Genomic DNA, 25683 nt, shown 5'->3' with positions numbered 1-25683 from the left:
ATTTGATCAGGAGTTTTACTGAAACATTAAAAGAGAAATATACGAGCTGACTCACAGTTAGTGATCGGTGGGGGTTTAATAATAATTCTCAAGATACATATTGATTTTATATTGTATCTTCAACAGAATTGATCTGTAGCTATGCCTTGCTTATCAGCCCTCATTAAAAATAATAGGGATGCAGAGTGTGTGTGTATGTGGGGTACCGATACTGCTGAAATGAGAAGACTTCCATGATAACCACAGCTAAGTGTCTCTGAATGCTAACCACTTCCAGTAACAGTGGCTTAGCAACTGATTGTAGGTCACTACTCTTTCCTGCTAACTCCCACTGACTAGGGTGACACCATTAAAGCACTTTCGGTTTACACAACGTTTCCACTCTGTTGTGAAGTGCTTTAAGGTAAACATCTTTATAGACCAGCAAGAGTAAACGTGTCCAGATTTTTCGCCTCGCGAGAGCAATAGCTTGCCGAAGAGGGCTTAAAATGATTGTCTTCATATATAGATATGAGCTGGTATTGTGGTACGGTTCAGTTTTGAAGCTGCAATAATACCAGCATTGGGGAAAACTATGTATAGTATTACTTAATTGATCATTATTTACATTTGACTATTTACAATATACAATACTTACAATGTAAGTACAGAGAATAATCACATACTTCTTTACAAAGAATAATCACAATAATGGCTGTTAGAGTTGATAGTTAGCTATCCAGTCCCTCCAGGATTTCGCGAATGCAAAAATGAACGCAAAATCAAGCAAACGCCACAATATCCGGACGGGCCAAGACGTTTCAAGTGACGTCATCACAAAGCACATTCAGCCAAAGCCCTCTTCGATTCCCCTGCGTCGAACATGAGTACAGCTAAAAGGTCTCATTTATCAACAAACATAACTGCAAAACTATTTCATGCGCAATCTCCACAAATTGCATCGCAAATTTTGAGAAAAGCTGCAGCAAAACCAAGCATTTTTGGCCTCAACAATCACAAAAAACTCTGCAAACTCCAGTACAGACTGGCTATCACTATGTCACAGGCCATGTGTGTGTTAATGTACCATAAATGTGATGCACATCTGGACAAAGATTGTTTGCATTTTTCCTCCCACCTAGATTTTGTTGATTAGACATACAACAACTTTCTACCAAATGTCTTCATCATCATTTCTAGTATAGTCAAGCAAAAAAAAAAAAAAAAAAAAAAGTAACGAAACATTTCTAAATAGAGTTTAAAGTCCTGTTCATTTCATTAGGGGGAAAAAAATAAAGAAAAACACTTAAATGTTCTACTGAGTATTTGAGAAGCCTACTAAAAATAAAGAGCCTGTATAGATACATGGGATTTGAAGTTTTTTTGTTTTTTTTAAAAAAATTGAACAGGAGATGACAAATTGAAGGATTGTTTGTGACTGCGGCACTACAGAGAAGACAACAAAATGTCCTCTTCTCCTGTTTGCATCCTATAATCAGATGTGTCACGACCACTACAAGCCTCCCATATTATCTCTCTCTCTCACACACACACACATAGTAAACACGCCCAAAGCATACAAACACAGAGTCTTTAGAGAGGACACACTGTGCGGGTGTCCTTGATGCATGATGGTAAAGGGCAACAAAGAGACCAGCCCTATTTTAAGTGATGCCTCCATCCCTCTTTTTCCTCGTTCTGTGACACAGTTTTGAGGCGGGCGTCAGGGCGTCTGTACTTAGCTGGGTCAGAACACTTAGAACATTCTTTTCCCATGATGCCTTAGAACAGCAGGTTCACCACACACACACACACACACATACACACATTTCACTCCTCTGTCTACCTCGCTCTCAGTTATAAATACACCCACATCCACCCTCTCACACAAACACCCTCAGTACCATGAAGAGACACAACAAGAAATGACAAGTGACACAGTTAGGGCCAGTGACACGCTGGAGTCATCTAAAACAGCTTCATAGCTTCCTCTTATCTGAAGACATCCCACATGAGCCTCACTATATATATATACACAGTAACTACTGACTGTAGACCATGGAAGAGAATTCCAGTGCTCCACTGGTTGCCAGATATTATTTGGGTGATGGATCATTTTCAGCAGCAGACATGATAGTGTGTGTGTGCTGCTTTTACGAGTGTATCAGGTACAACTGTGTTGATAGTTTAAACATCATCGTCACTGCTGGGTTGAGAGATGGTCCATTACCCAAACTGCACTGATGAAGGGCAGAGGATGTTTATCACAAATTGCACGAGTAAAACAGTTTCATAAAGGGGCTAGTCACTGCCTGATGCATTTGTGCCAGTCAGTATGCTCTGAATGATGTAGCATCCAAATCAAAGCTGCTCAGCAGTGTTACTAGAGTATGGTGGTTCCTAAGGGGTAGTCGGTACTTATATACAAAGAAGTGTGTACAGGTGCATCTCAAAAAAAAGCTGATTTTTTTCTGTATCTCCATAACGCTCGTCAGCAGATGGAAGTATGAAGTGCTCTAAAATCTCCTGGTAGACGCTGCATTGACTCTCGACTTGAGAAAACACAGTGGAGCAACACCAGCAGGTGACATGGCACCCCAAATCAGCACTGACTGTGGAAACTTCACACTGGACTTCAAGCAACTTGGATTCTGTGCCTCTCCACTCTTCCTCCAGACTCTGGGACCTTGATTTCCAAATAAAATGCAACATTTACTTTCATCTGAAAAGAGAACTTTGGACCACTGAGCAATGGTCCAGTTCTTTTTCTCCTTAGCCCAGGTAAGACGCATATGCACACATTAACATACTTTTCAGAAGGTCGACATTTCTGTATTATAAATTCTTTATTCGAATATTTTGATACTGGATTTCCATGAGCTGTAAGCCGTAATCATCGAGATTAAAACAAACAAAAAAAAAAGTCTTGAAATATTTCACTTTATGTGTAATGAACCTAGAATATATGAAAGTTCCACTTTTTGAATTAAATTACAGAAAAAAATGAACTTTTCGATGATATTAAAATTTTTTGCGATGCACCTGTATAGCTGATAAAATAAGTGCGTGTAACTTTTCCACCAGATGATGTGGTACTAATCTATCCCATCTTGAACTTTTCAGTTGTTTCATACAAAGATACGTAAAACGGCCACGTGAACGGATTCGGATTTTTCCACTGCGACAATAAACACGAAGATTAAGTGAAGATTGCTGTGCTGTATGTGTCTTTAAAAGAGTAATTCCAACCAGTGGCTTCTTTTTTTTTTCTGTATCGTTGTGATGAGTTGTGATGTGTCACTTCCCACCTGCGGAAAGGAAAGTCCATCCCTCTCGTGGTATGAACATGGTACGTGGGTGAACAGTTACCAGCTCTGCTTCCTTCTCTGTAGCAGCAAACAGGAAAACAGGAAACACACTTTAATTTCTACAGTATGAGCAATTTCTGTAAAAAATAAATAAATAAAACAAATCCCTGCATCAAAACTCTAAAAAAAAAAAACACAAAAAGCCTTTTCCTGCATGAATGCACAAAGCATTTAACCTTTAACAGATTTTTTATTTGGACCAGCGTAGAGGACAGCCAAGAGCACAAACGTATTTAGACAGAACGAGTGAGGTGAAGGCACTGCAAGAGCAGATTGATGGGTTTGGGTGTGTATGCTTGTGTGTGTACGGATGGAGTCTAACACACTGTGCTAAAAAAATAAATAAATAAATCAATGCGCCCTAGGCAATGATGTAGAGCTGCTGTACAACACAGGAAACCCAAATGCCTGGAAAAGGCACCGAGAGGAGGAACAAAAGAGTATAACAAAGAGTCAAAAATGATAAGACTGTGAGAGAGGGAGAGGCAGACAAAGCAGAGTGAGAGATAGAATGAATGTGGAGAGAGAGAGAGAGAGAGAGAGAGAGAGAGAGAGAGAGAGAGAGAGAGAGAGAGGCTAACTGACAGAGGCTCTGGGGGCGTATGAAAGTGCAGAGGCATGCACCCGCTGGTGTAAGCACATCACTCAGACTGAGAGCAGTGTGCTGTATTACAATCTAAATCTTTACCTGCCAAGACCTACTACTTCATTAAGGCTTGAGTAACTAACATGCTGCAGATTTATTGCGCCATTTTCACACATTCACAGAAAAGTTTTAGACTACCAGCTACAACAAAATATATAACGTGTTACGTATCTTTGTCCGTCTTTCAGCGCTTTCATCACATTATTTTATCACAGGTTTATATTATTATTATTATTATTATTATTATTATTATTATTATTAATTCAAAGGGCGGATGCTCACACAATCACGTAATAATAAACGCAGTAAAAAAGTGTTATTTAACAAAGAAAACCATCTGGGGATTTTTTTTGGGGGACAATGTCTCCATGGGGAGACACTGAGTCAACATTTTTATATAGAAATAGTCTTCACGGGTTCTCCGTAACCTGCAGCATTTATTGTCTTATTCGTTTTAAGAAAAAGCGAGGGAACGATTGTTTCAAGCTGCTATAGCAAAAGTGATCATGGGAACTAACTTGTTTTCTCAGACATTCCGCAACATAAGATCGACAATAAATGGATAAAAAAGTATGGTGTGTCATTAAAAAAAAAAAAAAAGAATAAAACACTGAACTAGCTGGTAAATTTCTGTGGTGCGTAATGTGACATGTCGGGGTGGTAACAGTAACTCCACTTCAAGACGCATCACACCATCTGCTCATTGAATATTTTCCAATATCAGCACACCTCTAAGTGTTTTATTTCTTGCTTAAAATACAAAATAGCATAATAAGGGAAATGTAAGAAGGGAAAAAAAAATGTATATACAAAGAAAGGACATGTTAACCAAAGAAAAACACGACAAGCTTAACTGAGTGCTAATGTATCTAATGAGTTATTTCACTGAGACAGGAACGCACCAGACCACGCAGACGTGTCAAAATGAATTTAAAAAAAACTCTTTCGATACGTTCTGAAAGACACAGGTGGCTGGTGAATGGATTTAAAGACAGGAGTGATGTGATCTATCTGGATGCCGCCAGTCACATTACACATTAAGTCTTCGCGAGTTGCTTGTTGCAGCGTTTCTTGCCATCAGCACTGTAGAGAACGTCCCTGACCTTGTGGATGATAGTACACCGTCTCTTACACTGATAGCACACTTTACCTTCGACACATTGCTTCTTTGAGATCTGTACTGGCTGCCTGGGCAGAGCCTGGAAATTCTGCAAAACATAAGAAGACAGAAAGAGACACAGTTATCCATTCATCCCCCGGATTCAGAAATCACTGAACAGTGACGCTGGTCTTGCACAGCATACTGAAAGAGCCTTGCTTCAGCAAACTAGGAAACAAATACGTTTTTAAAAACTGTCCAGCCAACCCAGGGTTAAAGGGCTGGACCATGAACGATGGGAGTTCTGAGAAGTTTTAAAGAAAAGGTCATAACCTGCTATAAGGGAAATGTTTCAGGTTTATATATATATATATATATCTGAACGCTTAGTACTGATGAAGCTTGAGAGAGATTATAGTTAAAGTTACTTAGAAAGTCTAAAATAATCAGTATGAGTATGTAACATGGCATGAGACAGAAACCGACTGTATTTTATGTATTTATATATTTATGAGAGCTTGCAGAAGTGTTTGGGAAAGAAAGGGGAGAGAAAAAAAACTGTGTGTGTGTGTGTAAAGAGGATGTGTAGCCTCGATGAAGGTCACCTCTGCTCTCCTCCTAGCACTTCATTAAAGCATTAAACCGGCATGCTGAGAGAGAAATGACAGTCCGCGTAGAGGCTGAACTTTCTCTCTCTCTCTCTCTCTCTTTTTCACACACATACTTTTAGCCTGTTTTGCAATCTAGTATATTGTACTAATATTGTAAAACTGATCTGTTTTCTCGATGTTACCTGTCCTAATTTACTGCTATGCATCTTTCTCAGTGACTGCACCATCTATACTGTGTTTTTCACTTTCTGTATTTGATTGTTCATTGTTTATGTTTCGTCGTATTGCTATTATGAAGCGTCCTTGAGCTCTGGAAAGGCGCTATATAAATGAAACATATTATTATTACTAACATACTACAGTGTGATCGTTTGTATTCAGCGTGAATGCTCTTTGCGCTCCAGTACACTATACGTCACAGTGTTGTGCGGTTTATTCGGGCCGGTTCGAGGTTAGAATGGGAGAACGGGCCGCAGCTGTTACAGGATTGCATTTAACGTGTTCTCTGGTCTGTGACAGGAACAGTAGTGAGACACAGTGTGAATCTGGTGGCAGGTTGAAAGTGTCTCGGATCGGTGAACGTGGTACAGCACACTGCGGCGTGGTGCTGAGACGTTACTGTCAGGGACAATATATTATTGCTAAGATGCACTGGGGAAATTCGTAGATAAGCAATGACTGTGGCATCATTTGCTTTACAGAGCAAGAGAGTCATGTTAATGAACACCATGCCCTCAGACACACATAATGTGCTTCGCTAGCTAGGGAACCGTCGTATTACAATATTAAAAGAACGGGATGACACGCACATGGTGTGAGAGAGGGGGAAAATGAAAAGGCTGGGGCTCAGCAATCAGTCTTGGGTGTAATTACCCGTCACTTAATACTAAAGTCAGCATACATTATGAAAACAAGTGTCTAGCTCAGAACACTGATAAACACAGCTTTCTCGTATCATTATGTAAATTATGCAAATACATGTTAATTATGGCATTGTTGATATCGTTTTTCTCTCACAATACTGTATATCATCCAAATTTATTACCAACCCATTAAGTGATGAGTAAAACTGTTTAAATATGGAGTGCTGCCATGCTAAATTTCAGATGCTAAAGTTTATTTCTTTAAATACGGTAGGAAGAGCTACTCTGCTGTTTGATTGGCTGTTAAATGTCAATTCAGACAGTGTCTAAATAGTGTTAAAACAGCAAACACAAGACGTCAGAAGTCTACTCTCGGGATGACAGGGATGAAAATGTACAATCATTCTATCTATCTCATTAGAAGTGTATATTTACATTATGAACGTTTATTGAACAATGGGAGAAATTTGCCACAGGCTCTTATTGTTTTAACATTGGATGGAGCCCCACACACACACACACACACACACACACACACACACATACACACACATTACTTAATTCATTAAATTCCCACAAGTCATTCTAGGAGAAAGATATTGCACTGTCAGGGTGTGACAGAGGCACAACCCTCAGCAGCTTTCTGCTTCTCCGAGTGGCCAGATCGATCTACAGCAATACAACACTCGTGCTCTGAGAGAGAAAGAGAGCAGAGATTGAGATAAAACTACAGAGGATAATACTGTGTGTGTGACTCAGCATTGTTCTCTGCTCCTTTTCTAATCGAGCTTAGCTGTACACCAACTGCAGGTTCTCAGAACTTCTCACCAATGGACAGACAGACAGACAGACAGACAGACAGACACACACACACACACACACACACACACACACACACGTGTTCTCACACCCACACTTGTCCTGGGGACTAAAGTCAAAGTCACTGTTCATGATGAAGCAGTTTTCATAAGCTGGCTCTAAACATGCCCTGGCACTTAAAGCAGGTTTGTTGTCTTGAATAGACGTTTGGGAACACATACAGGCACTGACACTAAGCCATGTCAGGAGGCTGTATAGCCTGCATTTTCCTCAGAGTATGTGGATCATGCACACACACACACACACACACGCTTTGAGTACAGCACAGTACATCCACAACTAAACTGTTTAATTATTCAGCAGCAAGAAAGAGAAAGAAAAGTGAGAGAGAAAGAGAGAGAGAGCGTCATCCCCTTCAAAAAAGCATGTTGTCGCAAAAAAACCCAACCTCAAATCACCATGACGAGCATGTGATTGACTTTTTCCATAAAATCTCTTGCCTTGTCAGTATTTATCATGGTGTCGTTATTAGATTAAAGAGAGAGAGAGTGATTTAACCCTGAACTTGGGTTACTGTCTGTGTGGCGTTTCTGTGCATGTTTCTCTGTGTTCACATGGACTTCCTCAAAATTCTCTGATTCAACAAAAAACATGCCAGTAGGTGGATTGGCTAAAATTGCCTCTAGGTGTGTATGGGTGTATAGTGACCTGCGATGGATTGGCTTCCCATCCAAGATGCAATCTCGCCTCAAGCCCAGTGTTTCCAGGATAAGCTCTGACTTTGTCCGACCCTGACTAGGACCGAGCGGTTACCGAAAGTGAGTCTTTCATTTAGTTCTGCTCAGCAATGGCATGTTCTTCTGGACATCGGATTGCCAATTGTGTAGCATGCTAGGATTAGCAACAGAGTAAAAATGTAATGTGTTTACTGCAGCAGTGGATTACACAGCCAAAGGGTTTACAGTGCAGAAACGGAGGCTGCTGTAGAGTGTGATTAAAAGCAGTCCAGAGGGAGGAGGATGCAAAGTCCAACCTACATTTCTGGGAAGTTGCAGCCGTAATGAGAACAACTGGAATAAAGATTGGGTAAAAAAAAGAAGAAAAAAAAGAAAGAAAAAAAGACAGCAATCGATGGCTATATTTTGAAAATCAATCAATCAATTGTAAGTGAACCATTCAATCAAACGCTGTGTCTAACTGTGAAACCGTAGCAACCGTATTCAGCACTGTGAGACTGTCATAGTAAAAAAGTTCTGACACCAGAGAGCAACCACAACTAACTGCAGTCTAAGCAATCTCTCTCTCTCTCTCACGCACACACACACACACACACACACACACACAAATGTGCTGCACATGGTGGGGCAGGCGAAGTGGAGAACGTTGCCAGGGTGACAGAAGGATGGACTCCACCCTGCAGGCTTCTCCTCCTAAGCATATGCTACACTAGAAACACTATCAGGGTGTATGTAAGTGTACACACACACACACACACACACACACACACACTCTCACAGACATTCAAGTGTATCCATATGGATGAAATTTGATAGCAGTGAACTTTCCTGCAGCATGTGATTTTGGTTTGTCCATGTTGTGTGGTTTATACAGTGAATTATAGCCAGATCTTCACGGTTCAAATCCTGTATGAATTTACATAATATTTACACATTTATGAGGAACAAAATGTTCGACAGGGAGTTTCCTAACTCCATCGAAACATGGGTGCTTCTTAAAACGTTCGTTACCTGATAAGGAAACAGACTAAATGCATGCGATTTATGACACTGTTTTAAAAAAAAAAAACAACATTTTCACATATTTTCTAAAGCAGGGATCAGTTTTCTAATCTAATATTAAAAACTAACACCGTATGTGTCCTGTTGTTGTGTTCCACTGAGAGGAAGAGCTCTCTCTCTCTCGTTAGCAGAGAATAATGAGGTTGTCCTTCTCCAGTAAGAGTTCTCAGCTACATACATGTGTGTGTTTCTGTGTGTGTAAGTGTGAGCGAGAGCGGTGACACTTTGGCTCAGGATGACGCCGTCTGCTTCGCTGTGGTAACACACTCAGATGACTGGGGCAGAAATGAAGAAGCTTGGGTCAGTGCTCTGTCTAACTGCTGACACACACACACACACACACACACACACACACACACACACACACACACACACACAATCCACAGACATCAGTCACGCAGCGTTTCTGCAGGGGGTTTAGTCCTGAGCTCCCTGACACATTAAGAAGCCGTATTAATAATCTACGTCTCTGCCAGTTAATCAAACTGTAGCATGGTTCATTTTAAATTACACCAGTGATCACGGGTTCTCAAATCTGATCGGTCTGCAGGTGATGATTCATTTTCTCTAACGGCAGCTCTGACAATAGTGCCGGCTGTAAATTAAATCACAGGTTTATATTAATGCCGTCACTCGAATATGTCTACGTTTCTATAGTAACCGCTCGTCCACATAGTAAATAAGCAAGTGAGTTTTATTCATAAAGCATGTTTAACACAGAGAAGCTGACCAAAGTGCTGAACAGAGTAAACAAAAGTCAAATAGAAAAGAGAATGAAACCAAATAAAGACAGACAATAGTAAATAATGAGATTAAAACGCCTGGGAGAAGAGATACGTTTTCAGCCTCAAAAGAAGGTGCGAGGCGGATGTCCAGAGTGGCAATTGAGTCCATAAACGAGGGGCAGCAACTGAAAAAGCTCTATCCCACTTAGTTTTTAAACAGGATCGAGGGACATCCAGAAGAAACAGATACATAACTTCATATTAAACAGGTTGGTAGCTATTTAACATTTAACAGCTTCATATTAAACAGACTGTATTGACATTCAGCAACGAAAACGTTTAAACCTTGCTCCGCTGAAGCTTTCCGTAAGGGGATGTTTATTAAACATCGGCTTCGGTCAGCTGCAGAACTTTGTGGTGAAGTTTGTTCCTTTAAGAAGAAAGTCTTCAGAAGTGATGGGTTTGTAGTTTCTCAGTTACGTGACAAACTGAATTTTTGGTTTTGTTTACTTCAAGAGGGGGGGGGGGGAAGACGCTGGTGAGGGAACAAACGTTTACAGCTACTATAACGATTACAGAAGTTATAATATATAACGTGTTTCATGGACAACATTAAATGCGGCTAGAAATGGATAAAAACTACATGTCGCTGTGTTACAGGAGGAATGAAACACTACAGCTTGTTTGTGATTGTTTTTCTATAAGAGCAAACCATGTCGAGTTTCATTGCAAGAAAAGGTATGTTTGTATAAAGAAAGGAGATACTGGAACTGTGGTGCTGAAGCAAAATCTCACATTTACTAGCTTAAATCTTCCTGCTAAGAGCTTTACTAACACACACACTCGAGTAGTGACACACTCTTCCTCAGTGTGAGAGTACTGGACGAGGCTCTCCACACATGCAGTCCTTTATGTGCAGGAAACTAGACACTGTTTATGCCAATCACTGCTCCTGCTGCCACCTGCTGGATATGTTTAGTCACTGCAAGAAGAAAAAAAAACAGACTCGCACTCGCACACTCGACTTCCTGGACTGGGTCCAGATCATTATCTCTCTCTCTCTCTCTCATAGACACACACACACACACGTTTGTAATAGAGCCGATGAGGGAGTTGCATATGAACGAGTGTGTGTGTTTGTGTGTGTGAGTTGTCTGTGCATATGAACGAGTGTGTGTGTTTGTGTGTGTGAGTTGTCTGTGCATATGAACGAGTGTGTGTGTTTGTGTGTGTGAGAGAGTTTATATGTGCACTGAAACTGAAGTAGAGACGTAAGAGGTAACTGGATTTAGAGGAAATACTCCAGGATGTCCATGTATGTTTGATTATCAAACATAAGAATTCCCATCTTCCAACCTCTTAGAGCAACACAGTAAAAAAGTAACTCCAGTTATTGATTCTTTATTTTAGTTTTTAGCAGGGAGAACCTGAGCTACACTACCTACACTCATAACCACAAACACTACCCTGAGAAAAGTAATCCCATCTCTCAACACACCAGTTATACACATTTAGACCCTAATTCACAAATACCACAGAGGAAAGAACACACACGTATTAACGTAATGAGTTCAACAACTTCCATTCACGTGAGGAAACAGCTTTCCTGTTCTTTTCTCAGTGCAGGGAAAGGTGTTGAAGTTCTCGCCCATGATAATCACACACGCTACACACACAGTGCACTCGAAGATAAGGTTAAAAATGCTGGGTTAGTCCTTGAAGGATTAAAGAGGTGCCCATGGAAGTGGAGCCAAGCATCCTGACTCATCCTAACAAGCTTTTGGTGATTTAGGGGATAAATATTTCAAAGCAAACTCAAAGCTGGTCGGTTTTAGATGGTCAACTGGAGCACACAGCAGTTCACATGCTCAAAAACTGGGTTTATTATGGGTAAAACAGTTCTTCAGTCATGAGTTGAGATTTGTGGTCTTAGAACACATAATCTGCTGACCTCTGGCTGGAGTTAGTACCACTGCAGTCAAAGTGGGAAGTGTTTTATTTAAAATCGTAGCGTGTGAGCGCTGCTAGGTGTAGTATTGCACAAAACTCGCAGGACAGCTAAAAATACTGTATTGGCAATGGAAAACAATAAAATAGAAAAAATCTCCTTATCATCACAGGCCCACTTTGAATAATGTTTCTGTTTATGCGAGCCACTTTTCTGCATAAGCCCGGACCGCGCTGAATAATGAATATCGTCATTTTCTTTCATCTCAGGTTTAACATTAGAGATGTGTATCTGACATGGAGAACATATCGCGCAGGCCGTTATGGAATTCTGCCACGGTTATCGGGATCATCTCATACAGCGTGAGAACCGGCTTTAATAAACCAAGTCACGCCATCATAGCATGAAAGCTAACTGCTTACTTTAAAACTGGACCAATGTTACTTTCGAACTGCGTCAGAGACAGAAAGCATTAGAAAAGAGGTTGTGATCTAATTAGATAGTCAAATATGATCTATAGAAATCATCTGTCTCAGTGCTTCGAAGCTCTACAGAGCCTCAGTCTGAGTTCAAACATCCAAATGCAAATCCAGCCTTAAGCACATAAAGAGACAGTGAAAACAAAGTGGTGTGATGCCACGGACCTGCCTCTCGTCTCACAGACCTGCCCCCGTCTCACAGACCTGCCCCTGTCTCACAGACCTGCCCCCGTCTCCACTCCCCGTCTCACAGACAAAAGAGTGTATTTCCATCCCTTCTGCTATCTTTGATCAAAATAACACCTTCCTTTTCCCCGAGCCATTTCAAACCTAATTACCCACTCGCTGCACTCTCTCGCTATCTAAGCGGTCTCTATGGCAACGGCACCCCTCAATCCTCCTGCGATGGGAGAGCTCCACTGCCATCCCATAGTGATACCCGGTTGGCATGACAACAGTGAAACATGCTGGATGTGCTTTTTCTGTGGGTGAATTAGAGAAGTGGCAGAATTAAACACACACACACACACACACACACACACACCACAAATGATCTAACTATTCACCTTAAACCACTGTTCATGGTTTTAATTGAAACAATGGTAACAGTTTGGCTTCTCAGAATAAAGATGGTCAAGTGATCTGCACTGAGATTCCTTCACTAACTAACTAACTGCTAGGCAAACCAGATTATTTCCAGATTATGTCCACGTTGCAAATTACAAGAGCCCAAATCCAATTTGTGTGTTTGGACGGTAGTCACATTTGCTCACATACTTACGTAAACACACTGGTTGTTATAGTAACGATGCGGGCCATGCACACGCTGTGTAGTGCAACAGGTAAAAGCTAGCTACCCATCGACACGCGAAGATTTCACCATGATTTATGATTCACATTTAGTCTAGACAACAACAGAAACTGAAAAGACAGCTGAAGAACAAGTTTGTTGGTGCCGTCACTGCAGGTGCGTTCATGCTGGTTTTCATCCATGCTGTTGTACCTGTAGCGAATGTCTGATATCATGAAACGCCATACCCCAAATGACACCCACATACAAACAACAGCAAAATCTGCTTGTTCGAAAGATACTAGAATATCTTTTAATAAAAAGATATTTTCTGCAGAAAATCGTTCATGCTCAGATCGCGCTCCACGGAGTCACCTGTCTGAACACAGATACCGCATCATGTCCACTGGAGGGGTTGTGTAATTTGCTGAGATTCCAAAAAGTTTTCACCTTTCAACTGTAAATCTAATGGAAATCAACTGTGACTCCAAGTGAAATGCTAATAAGGAGTGTAAAAGCCATCATCGCTACCCCTAAAGGCTTTTTGTGTCAACAGTACCTACATACTTACCTTTCCCACTCTATTTCTATTTACTCACTCACTCACTCATTAACATGCTGATGCCATTTCTGTCTCCTCCTGCAATTATTGCTCATCTGCTTTTGTTTGCATTGCTTAACAAAACACAAAGCACAGCACTGCACCAGAAAACCCAATTAAACACTGGTGGCTGTTGTTTTAAAACTAATCAAATCCAACACAGTGAATAAAACATAACTGTCTGACGCACACACGCAGAGTAAAAGACCTGCAGTCACAAGCACTAAAGCACCTCATTGACTTTGAATAGAGACCTGGTATAGAGTGTGCTGTCCTGCTTTACTCTCCATTGTCTTATGCTCTAACGGTACTGTGGCAGCAAAAATGGTTCTGTGGTGGATTAATACTCTAACAGCTTTGCCCAAAACCTTTGCAGGAGTTTTGAGTTAATTCGCTGATTAGAGCTCTTCTCAGGTCGACATTTCTGTATTATAAATTCTTTATTCGAATATGTTGAGATACTGGATTTTTTTATTTCCGTGAGCTATAAGCCATAATCATCAAGAATGAAACAAAAAAGGCTTGAAATATTTCACTTTATGTGTAATGAACATAGAATATATGAAAGTTGCACTTTTTGAATTAAATTACGGAAAAAAAACCTTTCCACGATATTCACATTTTTTGAGATGCACCTGAATATATATATATATTTGGCACAACACAGTAAAAACTTAGCGTTAATGATACTGACAGCAGTGTTAGCTGTGTTGAAGCTTAAGATTCAAACACTTCCAGCCTTCCCGTACAGTCTTCTCCACAAAGCTACAGCCTGAAAACATGTATGTACACTACCTGGGTTAAAACACCTGAACTCGCTAGTGCGTCGAGTCTGAGACGCCACAGAGACCAGAGTTTCTCCTTTTCAGCATATACTGAAGCTGGCAGAAAGGGAGAAAATCCAGATCATTTAAAGTGCATTTAATTATTAGCACAATACGTTGCTCTGACAAATGTCAGGCTCTGACATTTATTTGAGCTCAGATTATGAATGGTCCGAGTACGTATTTAACCTCACACTTAAACCTGCTACAAGAATGAGAGGATTTAATGCGCTGACCAGGACCACCACCACGTACAGTTAAAAGATTTATTTATAGATATAATTAAGAAATTGCTTTCAGACTGCAAGCCTGAAGATTTGTGTTGGGGGCGCGGCCATACAAATTCTATTACTGTTAGAGAAACAACTCTTAACCAAATCAATCAAGGGCAAAAGTACAAACATTTACTTTAAACGTTACAGACGGTTGTGCAGTGTCTTATACACTCAAATATTTTTAGTATGTATACACGTAGACATCCTCCCCGCTATTCAGAGTACAGACAGACCTCACTGTGTGTAGCTGACTCCAGCGAGCTTCACTATTAATGTGAGTGCTGATGATACAGACAGCATTTCAGACAAGTCCACCTAATGCATTATACAACCAGTCAGGAGCTGACAGAGGGGAAATGGCTGTGCCGACTTTACAGCTAGAGAAAAGCAGAGGAAAGAATTCTGGAGTGTGTGTGTGTGTGTGAAAGAGAAAGGATTTTTGTAGTTGTGAGCAAGTGAGAGTGTGTGAGGATGCAATGGGATGATAGTGGGGGTGTGTAATCCTGAGGGAAAGCTTACGGATGCATGTTAACCGACTTCATTAAACTTAACAGAGTCAATGACGCATCACTAGAATGCAAACACACATCTAAAGAAACACACACGACTTTTTTTCTTTTTCTTTTTAAAGCAGATTTTTCTGGAATAAAGTGTCATATGTATATAAAGGGACTGCAGGTATCTACAGATAACTTTTTATAAGAAATAAAAAAACATTTGAGAGTCATTCCCTTATGTAAATTTAAGTGTGAAAATTTCATATAGCAGAGTGTTAATAAAAACGACCCTTATGTAAATAAAAAATTTAAATGCTTTACAGCTTTAAGAGGAGAAGCACAAAGTAGAAAGTGCAGCTTAATTCTGAGTGTGTAACAGTTTTTAGGAAGTCCTGAGAGTGACTCATACTACAGAATAACTAGCACAGATAAACATCACGTAGAACTTTGCTCCAAGCCACATAATTAAATTAGACTGACAAAGCCAACCACCAGCTCCACTTAAATCTAATTACTATCATTATTACAAACCGTTTCTGAATTCCTGATGGAGCTTGACGAGCCAGCGGAGTGCAGTATTTTCACTTCGTGTTTGCATATTTGCATTATTTTTGGTATAACGGCATGCTCTGGAGTGTGTTATTCCACTTATATCACAGTGATTTGCCAATGATTACAATGTTTCATTTATTAATGAACGACACACTGTGGATTTTAAATGTTTACAGTTAGATTTAATGCTAAGCAGATGAGCAATAATTGCAGGAGGAGACAGAAATGGCATCAACATTTTAATAAGTGAGTGAGTGAGTAAATAGAACTAGATTGGGAATGTCTGAGAGACAAGTCCTCTTCTCACTTATGTTAAAGCTTCACTTGCTTGATCGCTCTTTCTGTTTCTCTCTCTCTCTCTCTCACACACACACACCTGTCATTTTACAGATGAAACGAAAAGCATAACCGAGACTGATAGTGCTTAGAACCAAGACTCCGTCCATCTATCCATCCATCTTCTATACCACTTATCCTTCAGTGTCGTGGGAAACCTGGAGCCTATCCCAGGAGGCATGGGGCACAAGGCGGGGTACACCCTGGACAGGGTGCCAATCCATCACAGGACACAATCACTTACACATTCACACACACCCATTCATACACTACGGACACTTTAGACACGCCAATCAGCCTACCATGCATGTCTTTGGACTGGGGGAGGAAACCGGAGTACCCAGAGGAAACCCCCGCAGCACGGGGAGAACATGTAAACTCCGCACACACAGGGCAGCAGTGGGAATCGAACCCCCGACCCTGGAGGTGTGAGGCGAACGTACTAACCACTCTTACCATAAATGTTAATTAAATGTCCTAATAAGAACTTCACTTCAACATTTATAAGAATTACTTTGTTAAATATATTTTAAAATCCATTTATTATTATTATTCTTAGATTATGCAGCACGTCCAACGTACAAGTGCCTGTGTATGAGCTGTTACTATAGAAACATATTAGAGCGAGCGCATTGATATAAACCTATCGTTCATGTTACCTGTGCTGTTATTCAAAAACCTTCTGACCAATCAGATTTGAGCATTCAACCGCACTGTGGTATAAACACCACCCCATTATTGACTGTTTTCTTGTACCGGGATGCCTCTAAGTGTTTTATTCCTTACTATATACACGTCTCTATTCCATTTTCAGTAGAATACTTCGATCAGTCATAACATTAAACCACTGACAGGTGAAGTGGTTACACTGATTATCGTGTTACATTTACATTTATGGCATTTAGCAGACACTCTTATCCAGAGTGAATTACATTTATCTCATTTATACAACTGAGCAGTTGTCGGGTTAAGGGCCTTGCTCAAGGGCCCAGCAGTGGCAGCTCAGCAGTCCTGGGATTTGAACTCACGACTTTCCAGTCAGTAAACCACTGTGAACCATGAGTTCTCGAAGTTGATTTGTTGGAAGCGGAAAAATGGGCAAGAATAAGGATCTGAGCGACTTTGACGAGGGCCACTATGGTGTAAGTACAAATGATAGAAGTGAAAGGCTAGAGAGACTACAAGAGTCTGTATGATCTTTTTTTTTTCTTCAAATTCCGACAAAGCCAGGTCTTATTGGAGAGTTTGTAATTCAACAGAGAAATCTCTTGTGTTATACAAAATGTAGCGTAGCATTGATTACAATCCAGAATGATTATGAAGATAAATGCACAGCAGGTGGCACAAACAATCTGGACATTAGAGAGACATCAACATCACACTGCAGAGTGGAACACAAATAAATGGATTTCTTTGCCAGATTAAAAAAAGCCTCTTGAGGATATCTGCCTCTCCTGCTGTGTGTGTGTGTGTGTGTGTGTGTGTGAGAGAGAGAGAGAGAGAGCAAGAAAGAGAGTGAGAGAGAGAAAGAAAGAGAGAGAGAGATAGTGAGTGAGAGAAAGAAAGAGTGTGTGTGAGGGAGAGAGAAAAAGAGCAAGAAAAAGAGAGATAGTGAGAGAGAGAGAGAAAGAGAGCAAGAAAGAGAGAGAGAGTGAGAAAGAGAGTGAGAGAGAAAGAGAGTGAGAGAAAGAGTGTGTGAGAGAGAAAAAGAGCAAGAAAGAAAGAGAGAGATAGTGAGAGAGAGAGAAAGAGAGCAAGAAAGAGAGAGATAGTGAGAGAGAGCGAGAAAGAAAGAGAGAGTGAGAAAGAGAGTGAGAGAAAGAGTGTGTGAGAGAGAAAAAGAGCAAGAAAGAAAGAGAGAGATAGTGAGAGAGAGAGAAAGAGAGCAAGAAAGAGAGAGAGAGAGAGAGAGAGAGAGAGAGAGGAGATTCAGTCTCAGAGTGCCAAATCCTGATCGTACAACGACAGAGAGATGAGCTATCAATCCACTCACTTCAAACACACACACACACACACACACACACACACACACACACACACACACACACACACACAAAGGAGAGGACACATACCCTGACAATCTCTCCCTCTGGGAGGCCACATCAGATCAGAAACACACTGCACTCTGCACACATTTTTGTAGAAGGCGTTCATGACTCCCTCGTCAGAGGAGAGAATTCGTAGTAAATGGTAAAGTTTGGATGAAACACACCTTCATTGCTTGAGTGAACAGTTGTAGTTCTGAATGTGGGTTATTTAGATATATAGCACATTTTCTACACATTTATCGATGATACAAGTGAACAGTTTTTCTGATATTTTCTTGGTTGTAGGGAAACCTCTAAAACCTCCAAAGTGTTGTTAGTGGAAATAACACATACAGTGTACTCTAGAGCGGCGCATAGGAAGTTGGTTAAAAATGCTATGTGTGGGGGGAGGGGGGGGGGGTAAGGGTTAATCACATTTTCATCACTGATGTTCAGGAGTGTAAAAAGGAAAGAATGAGAAAACTACAGTAGACCACGATCACAAGAGGCTTTGGAGCACAAATTGAGGCCATAAATCAAGCACTGAATTTATGCGTACATTGAAAGAGAGAGGGAGTTCTACATTGAAAAAGCTGAGAGACTGGAGAGGCTGTAAAAGTGCAGACATGAGAGGCAGAAAAACACTGAGCAATACTAGCACAGGCTTCAGCCTGACTAATACACACCACATCAATGCCACTCAATATCAAAACACATTAAGCATGCGAGTGCGAGTGTGTGTGTGTGTGTGTGTGTGTGTGTGTGTGTGTGTGTGTGCTATAAAGAAGAGGCTGCGGTACTTAAAATACCTGTAGGGTCTCAATTATTCAGCTGCAATACACACTTCATAAATAAGGACATGCTATGACCCAGTGCACGTTCATATAAAACACACCACAGTACTGTACATCAGTTCTATTATCTCTCTCTCCATCATTCTCTCTCACTCACTCACTATTGCTCTCAATCTCACACACACACACACACACACACACACACACACACACACTTCATCTTGCTTTTGTCTCCTCTGCACAAAGTGTGTGCTGGTTAATAAATATTTCAGTAGAACTATTTCTCTGTTTCCACACCATGACTAAAGCATTAAAGCCTAAAGGCTGGTTCCATAGACTTTATGTAGGTCTGTAATCTTATGCCTACACTGTAACCTAATCCTTACCTCACAGCAGTATTTTTTCTACAACCTCAGCTCTATCTATCTACACTATATAGCCAAAAGTTTGTGGACACCATTCCATCACACCCGTATGTGCTTGTTGAACAGCCCCCTTTGCCGTTATAATAACCTCCACTCCTCTGGGAAGGCTTTCCATTAGACTTTGGGGCGTGGCTGTGGGGGATTGGTGTTCATTCAGCTACAAGTGCATTAGTGAGATCAGGCACTGATGTTGGGCGAGGAGGCCTGGGGTGCAGTTCATCCCAAAAGTGTTCAGTCGGGTTGAAGTCAGGGCTCTTGAGAGTTCTTCCACAACACCCTCGACAAACCGTGTCTTCATGGAGCTCGCTTTGTGCACAGGGGCACTGCCATGCTGGAACAGGTTCGGACGTCTTAGATCCAGTGAAGGGAAACTGTAACGTTACAGCATACAAAGACACTCTATACAACTCTACAGTTTGGAGAAGGCCTACATATGACTGTGATGGTCAGGTGTCCACAGTTTTTTGGCTATATGACAGATTTTTCTCTTTTATTTCTACCTACAGGAAAATGCAGAGAAGGTCTAAGGGTATGTGACACAACTAGGTTCATACCGTCATGTTTTGGGTCATTATTGGGACATTTGTTCCTCACATAAAGACACAAAGCTAAATGAAAACCAGGTGGCAGAGAGAAGCAGAACAGGGAGAAGATGAATAGTGAAGGTGAATGAGGAACGAAAGGAAATGAAGGCTAAGCAGGAAAGGGTGTCAAGAACGAGGGATGAGGAAAGAGAAATTGAATGAAAGGGGTATGGAAGACACTCACTGGATGTCTGGCAGACAGTCGACCGCTGACAGTACTCGTCTGGTTCCACGTGGACGAGATGAACGTCTGATCAACAAAAAGAGAGAAAGGCAGACAGAGAAAAAGAGAGAGAAAACTGAATACTGTAAACTGTAATAGTAGAATGAAAATATCATTAGTGCCAGACAGGACTCATTTGATTAATAGGGCACACTGATGTTGATAGTTTTAATAATCTGGCTGCTGCCACGCAGCGCCATCTGCGGTGTTGCTCGTGTGTGTGTGTGTGTGTGTGTGTGTGTGTGTGCACCAAAATGAAAATGAATATTCTGGCATAGAGTTAACAATCAGTATCTGTCAGCACTGATATTGAGATTTAAAAATACATATGTGCAGAAGTATTAATCTGATCTCATGAATAAAGAATAATATGATGCAGTATGGGGGACGTATTTTATTATGCCTCAAAGGAAAACAAATGAATTATGCACATCAGAATGCAGATATCAGACATACGCATATGTGAAAATGTGAATGTGTGTGTGTTTATCAATGCAGCATTCAACACTTGCTATTATATGCACATTTATTTTATTTTGGTAAACTGTACATTTTTTTCTTCCCCTTTTTTTTTTTTTTTTACAGATGCATCCAGTGGTCTCCTTTTATACTAAATCACCGAGCTCAGTGATCAGGTCTCACGGCTTCTCTCATCACTGCTATGCTGATAACACACAATTTTCTCTCTCTTTTGTTTTGAGATGTTTTTCTGACATCTCTCGACGGATGAAGACCATAATTTGAAACTCAATCCTGATCAGATTAACCTGATGATTCTACCAGAGAAGAACTCCCCGACTGCTGTATCTGTGAATCTGTGATTTTAGATGACAGACTTTTCAGATCAACCACTAAATCCTGTAGATTTCTTTCTCAGAATATTAGAAGAGTACAACCGTTTCTGACTCCAGAGTCGGCTCAACTTCTAATACCGGCCATAGATAATTCTCGCCTGGACTCCTGCAGCTCCTGCAACTGGTTTATGACCTCTCTAATCGATCTCATGGTCTTTCTTTCACTGGCTTCCTGTTGCAGCAAGAATCCAATTTGAATCTCTTGTTTTGGCATTCCAGGTGTCAAAGGGCTCTGCAGCACATTATCTCCCCTGCTTGGTCAAAACTACACACCTGCACATCCACTCAGGTCCTGAATCATTGGAATCAATTCCACATCAGTGCCAGCCCAATGTTCAAGAAAGTTCATCCATAGCTTACTGATTACAATCACACTAGATGAAGATGCAGATAATACACTACAATATGCAATATCTAGTGTCTCAACAGCACAGGACAAAACTCAATAATACTTCCGGAACATTTAATCGATTTAACAGGGATTTTCCATGGATGGAAAACTAGGTCTATATATATTTCAGAGATTTTCCAAGATGTTTGGGGGAAAAACACTTAAGACATAATAAATAAAATACAGTACCTAAAATAACAAAAAGCAACAGAGTCAATATTACACTTAATAGTTACATTACTGTATATTTGTAGCAGACAGAGAGATAAGAAGTGAAATTAACTTGTTAAAGCTAGAAGATAAGCTTTGTGTGTGGTCAGTACAGTGTCACTGAAGAGAGCTATGTCTGTTCTTTACTGAAGACGTTTTAGTGCTAAGACAGCACAAGAGAGTTTTTTTTCCCCCATGAAGGCTACCAATAATAACAATGAATATGCAACTGAAAAGATCACACACCTTTGTCATACAGGACAGAATCCCATCCAGAAATGTAGACTTGATTTTGTGCACCTATGGAGGAAAACATAAAAAAAATTTAAATAAAGGTTACACACACACACACACATAAGACTAGAGGTGGTTAAGATACACACAGAAAACAAAAGCACTCAAACAGGGCTGAAGGCCCATACAAACACACACATTCAGTGGTACACACACCTGCCTGTATTCCAGAACGATTTTGGGAAGGGGGTGCAGGTCCTGGAGCTGTAAGAGCTGTAAGAGTCGAAGAAAGAGATAAACGTACAGAAATACAGTGAAATATGGTTGTTGTTTTTTGTTGTTTGTTTAGTATGTTTTATGTTTAATATAGTTTGTTAGGTATGTTCACCTAAAGACTTTAAGTCACAAAAACAAAGCAGGCTTTCAGGGGTAAGAATAGCCTCATCTACCACATCCTGAGCATGAAGCTGAAACTAAAAGCCCTTAGCAAGCAGCAACTAAACATAAACATGCAGTTCAGCCTATAGGAAGACGCAGAGTATATTTTGGGATTACAGGATTAGGATCGGACCGCACATTTAAGGCACTTGAAAATTGTGAGCATAAAAAACCATGTTATGTCTTCCAACATGTTCGTTTGAGTCAAGTCTTTTAAATTAAAGCGGTCACTGACAGTTGCTGTTATTTTGCGCTGTTACAGCACAAAAGCCATAATTACAAAAACTGTTACAGCCCAAATACCTTTGTGCGCAGAATATCCGCATATTCAGACTAAATTTATTCTGCGTGATGAGGCAAGATAATAGAATTTTTCTTTATGAGCAGATTTTGCCTTCTGCATTGGAAAATACCTTATTTATTTTGGTCTGCTGCCATATTTAGCTTCATGTGAACATCCTCTGAATGTTTCAAATAATTCCAGCTATCACAAAAAATAGTGCTTTGGAAGAGCCTCTCAAACATTTGCTATGCGTTGCGTCACGCGATCTCCCAGTCTTCACGGCATGAGAATATCATGATTGTGGTGTTTTATAAAGAAATTCATGCTCAAAATATGAGATATGTAAAAGTAACAAACGACTGTGTGTGTAGTGCAACCCATCCAGGTTTCTAATGAACAACTCTCTCACAAACAGTAATGATACAGTGAGATGATATACGATATGCAAATATTACATTGTAGACATCACCCAGAGAAACAAACACAGTTGTAACAGGAAGTGTGTGTGTGTGTGTGTGTGTGTGTGTGTCAGTGGTATTGAAGTAGATTGCATTTGTGTGTACCACAGCCTCTGAGGTGGACTGCTGCTGTTTGAGCATGGTTTTGGGTAGCTTCTTGTTCTCACAGCGTTCGTGCAGGCGGAGCTTCTCGAACAGAACCTGACAACAGGAGCTAGTATTACTGTGTGTATTCAAAGTCGTCATTCTGCATAGCTAGCATTCTCTATAGATACAACGAACATATGACTACTGCTTGTCTCGTTCTCATAGAAATGTGGACCCTGACCAGTCGAAGCTGAGAACTGCTGGACACCAGGAACTTCTGACCAGCTGTCTGGTGAGCCTCCTGCTCCAACTGCTTCATCTTAGTCTGAGATAGATAGATAGATAGATAGAGAGAGAGAGAGAGAGAGAGAGAGAGAGAGAGAGAGAGCAAGAAAGAGAGTGGGAGTGAGAGAGAGAAATAGAGAGAAAGAGAGCAAGATAGAGAGAGAGAGAGAGAGCGAGGAGAGAGAGAGAGTGAGAGAGAGAAAGAGAGCAAGAAAGAGAGTGGGAGTGAGAGAGAGAAAGAGCAAGAAAGAGAGAGAGAGTGAGAAAGAGAGAGAGAAATAGAGCAAGAAAGAGAGTGGGAGTGAGAGAGAAAGAGGGCAAGAAAGAGAGAGTGAGAGAGAGAAAGAGAGAGAAAGAGAGCAAGATAGAGAGAGAGAGAGAGAGAGAGAGAGAGGGGGAAAGTCTGATCGAGTTAAAAGGAGGTGGATAATTTTAGAGGCAGAAAGAGGGAGGCAGGTCACACTGTACTTTGTGAACAGGTAAGTGCCAGAAGTAGCAGGTTCTGGCATCAATATTAAATATACTGTACAGTGTAACTCCTCCCTGGGGCAGAGTGTTCCTCTGAGAGCTTTCTTCATCACAACTGCCCTCTCTTCCTCTCCGTTTGTACACTATGCGCTAGATATGAACTCTTGTCTGGCATTACTTTCATGTAATCACTAAGAGATTACAGTGTAAACAGACACTTTCTTACATAAACACACACGCACAGACTTTATTACCCCCAGCATCTCTGAGGTCTTCTTTAAGGCATCTCTGTCCACATGGATCCTGTGGCTCTCCATTGCTGAGAGAAATAGATGTATATATAGATAGATAAAGCACTTAGGTAAACTATACTGGAGTTACCATCTACTCAGAGTAATTAAACGTGCCGTATATCTCCTATTATAAATGGCTACCTTACATGATACCGTATTAATGAAGATAAATGCATCAGACCGTAATCCCGACTACTCATATGCACTCTAATGTTCCCTTTGCACAGATCTAAAAGTAGAACTGAACTGTATCTTTTGGCACATATATTATATATAAAAGATAGATTTTTACATTTCCAGTCCTTTAACGGTGTACCTGCTAAAACTGGAATCATCTTCTGCTCCATGCAGAAGTAGAGAGTCCACAGACCCTGTGTCTACAGATGGAGAATGGCAACTGTAAAACTGTCTGTGCACGTTAAAAAAAAAATTAATAAAGGTTATATTTTGGGTCAAAGGAACGTACCTCCAGCTTATTCCGAAGCTCCACCATTACCCTGTGTAAGTGAGTCAGGCTGGAGATCACTTGGGTTACCTGAAATAAATTTGGATGAGAGGGAAGAGGGTTAAGTGAATTAAATAATAAATAAATAAACCCACACATTTTTAAACTATTACTTGAATTAATATTACTTGAATGGGGATTGCTTGTACTGTAGCATATTAAAGAAATCTGCAGCCTATTTTTTGCCCATGGTTATTTAGTCATAATTATGTGAAATATTTACACAGGATAATCCCAAAGCAGCTGGTTTGGTTATGGGACGGTTGACACAAAGTTTCGGGACGATTCTGGGACTCTTCTTCAAAAAGATTAGTCTGGAGCCCTGATTTATTTAGTGCTGGCTTGGATTTCTCAATCGATTGATTTCTAGAATGTCTATGCACTTACCAGAGGTTTAAAATGATTCATTGCCGTATTACTGACTTACCGAGTCGAGCACGTTTTCAGATCCGTACCTTTCCACGTGCCCTTCGGATGTTTTGTGCTTTTTGATTCATTTAATTAAGTGCCAGGAAAGTATGGTTTTCACCTGGATTTGAAGTCCTAACTCATCCAAGATCTCAGTGCACAATATGGAAAAGTGCCTCTGTGTGCGTATGTATACTGTATGCGTGTGTTCTGGCTGTACGGGTTGAGGTGTGCGTTGTGGTACAGTGACATTTGTGTGTGTTCTGACCTTCTTGTGTCCGAGCTCGGCCAGTGCAGGGGTGTGTGTGGTGGGCCGAGTACAGTATTTGTTGAAAAGGTCCTGAAAGCAGGAAGCAGAATCAGCAGGATCTAGTAACCAGGCAGCAATCTGAGGATCCAACACCTGACAACCGGCCACTGACGGAAAAAAACACACAGACCGGCCAGTCTTCAATAGCCACTCACAGTATCTAGATGCACTAAAGGTAAAGACTGTTCATAGTGT

At 40.7% G+C, this 25683-nt stretch overlaps 1 protein-coding gene across 1 annotated transcript in view; it reads right to left on the bottom strand.

The window, feature by feature from the left end:
- poln (polymerase (DNA directed) nu) overlaps positions 1-25683 on the bottom strand; it is a 54132-nt gene that overhangs the window by 18134 nt on the left and 10315 nt on the right. The window contains exons 9-19 of the mRNA XM_053630131.1: positions 25447-25595; positions 24732-24800; positions 24582-24642; positions 24227-24291; positions 23461-23544; positions 23238-23333; positions 22170-22226; positions 21966-22019; positions 20226-20291; positions 5139-5201; positions 3288-3360 (exon numbers count right to left, since the gene is read on the bottom strand). Of these exons, the coding sequence (XP_053486106.1) occupies positions 3288-3360; positions 5139-5201; positions 20226-20291; positions 21966-22019; positions 22170-22226; positions 23238-23333; positions 23461-23544; positions 24227-24291; positions 24582-24642; positions 24732-24800; positions 25447-25595 (837 nt within the window). The remainder of the gene's footprint in view (positions 1-3287; positions 3361-5138; positions 5202-20225; positions 20292-21965; positions 22020-22169; positions 22227-23237; positions 23334-23460; positions 23545-24226; positions 24292-24581; positions 24643-24731; positions 24801-25446; positions 25596-25683) is intronic.

The sequence above is a fragment of the Ictalurus furcatus genome, chromosome 7 (genome assembly GCF_023375685.1).
Source record: "Ictalurus furcatus strain D&B chromosome 7, Billie_1.0, whole genome shotgun sequence".
NCBI classification, from domain to species: domain Eukaryota; kingdom Metazoa; phylum Chordata; class Actinopteri; order Siluriformes; family Ictaluridae; genus Ictalurus; species Ictalurus furcatus.
The sequence above is the reverse complement of the archived record's forward strand: the minus strand, read 5'-3'. Positions and strand labels throughout refer to the sequence as shown.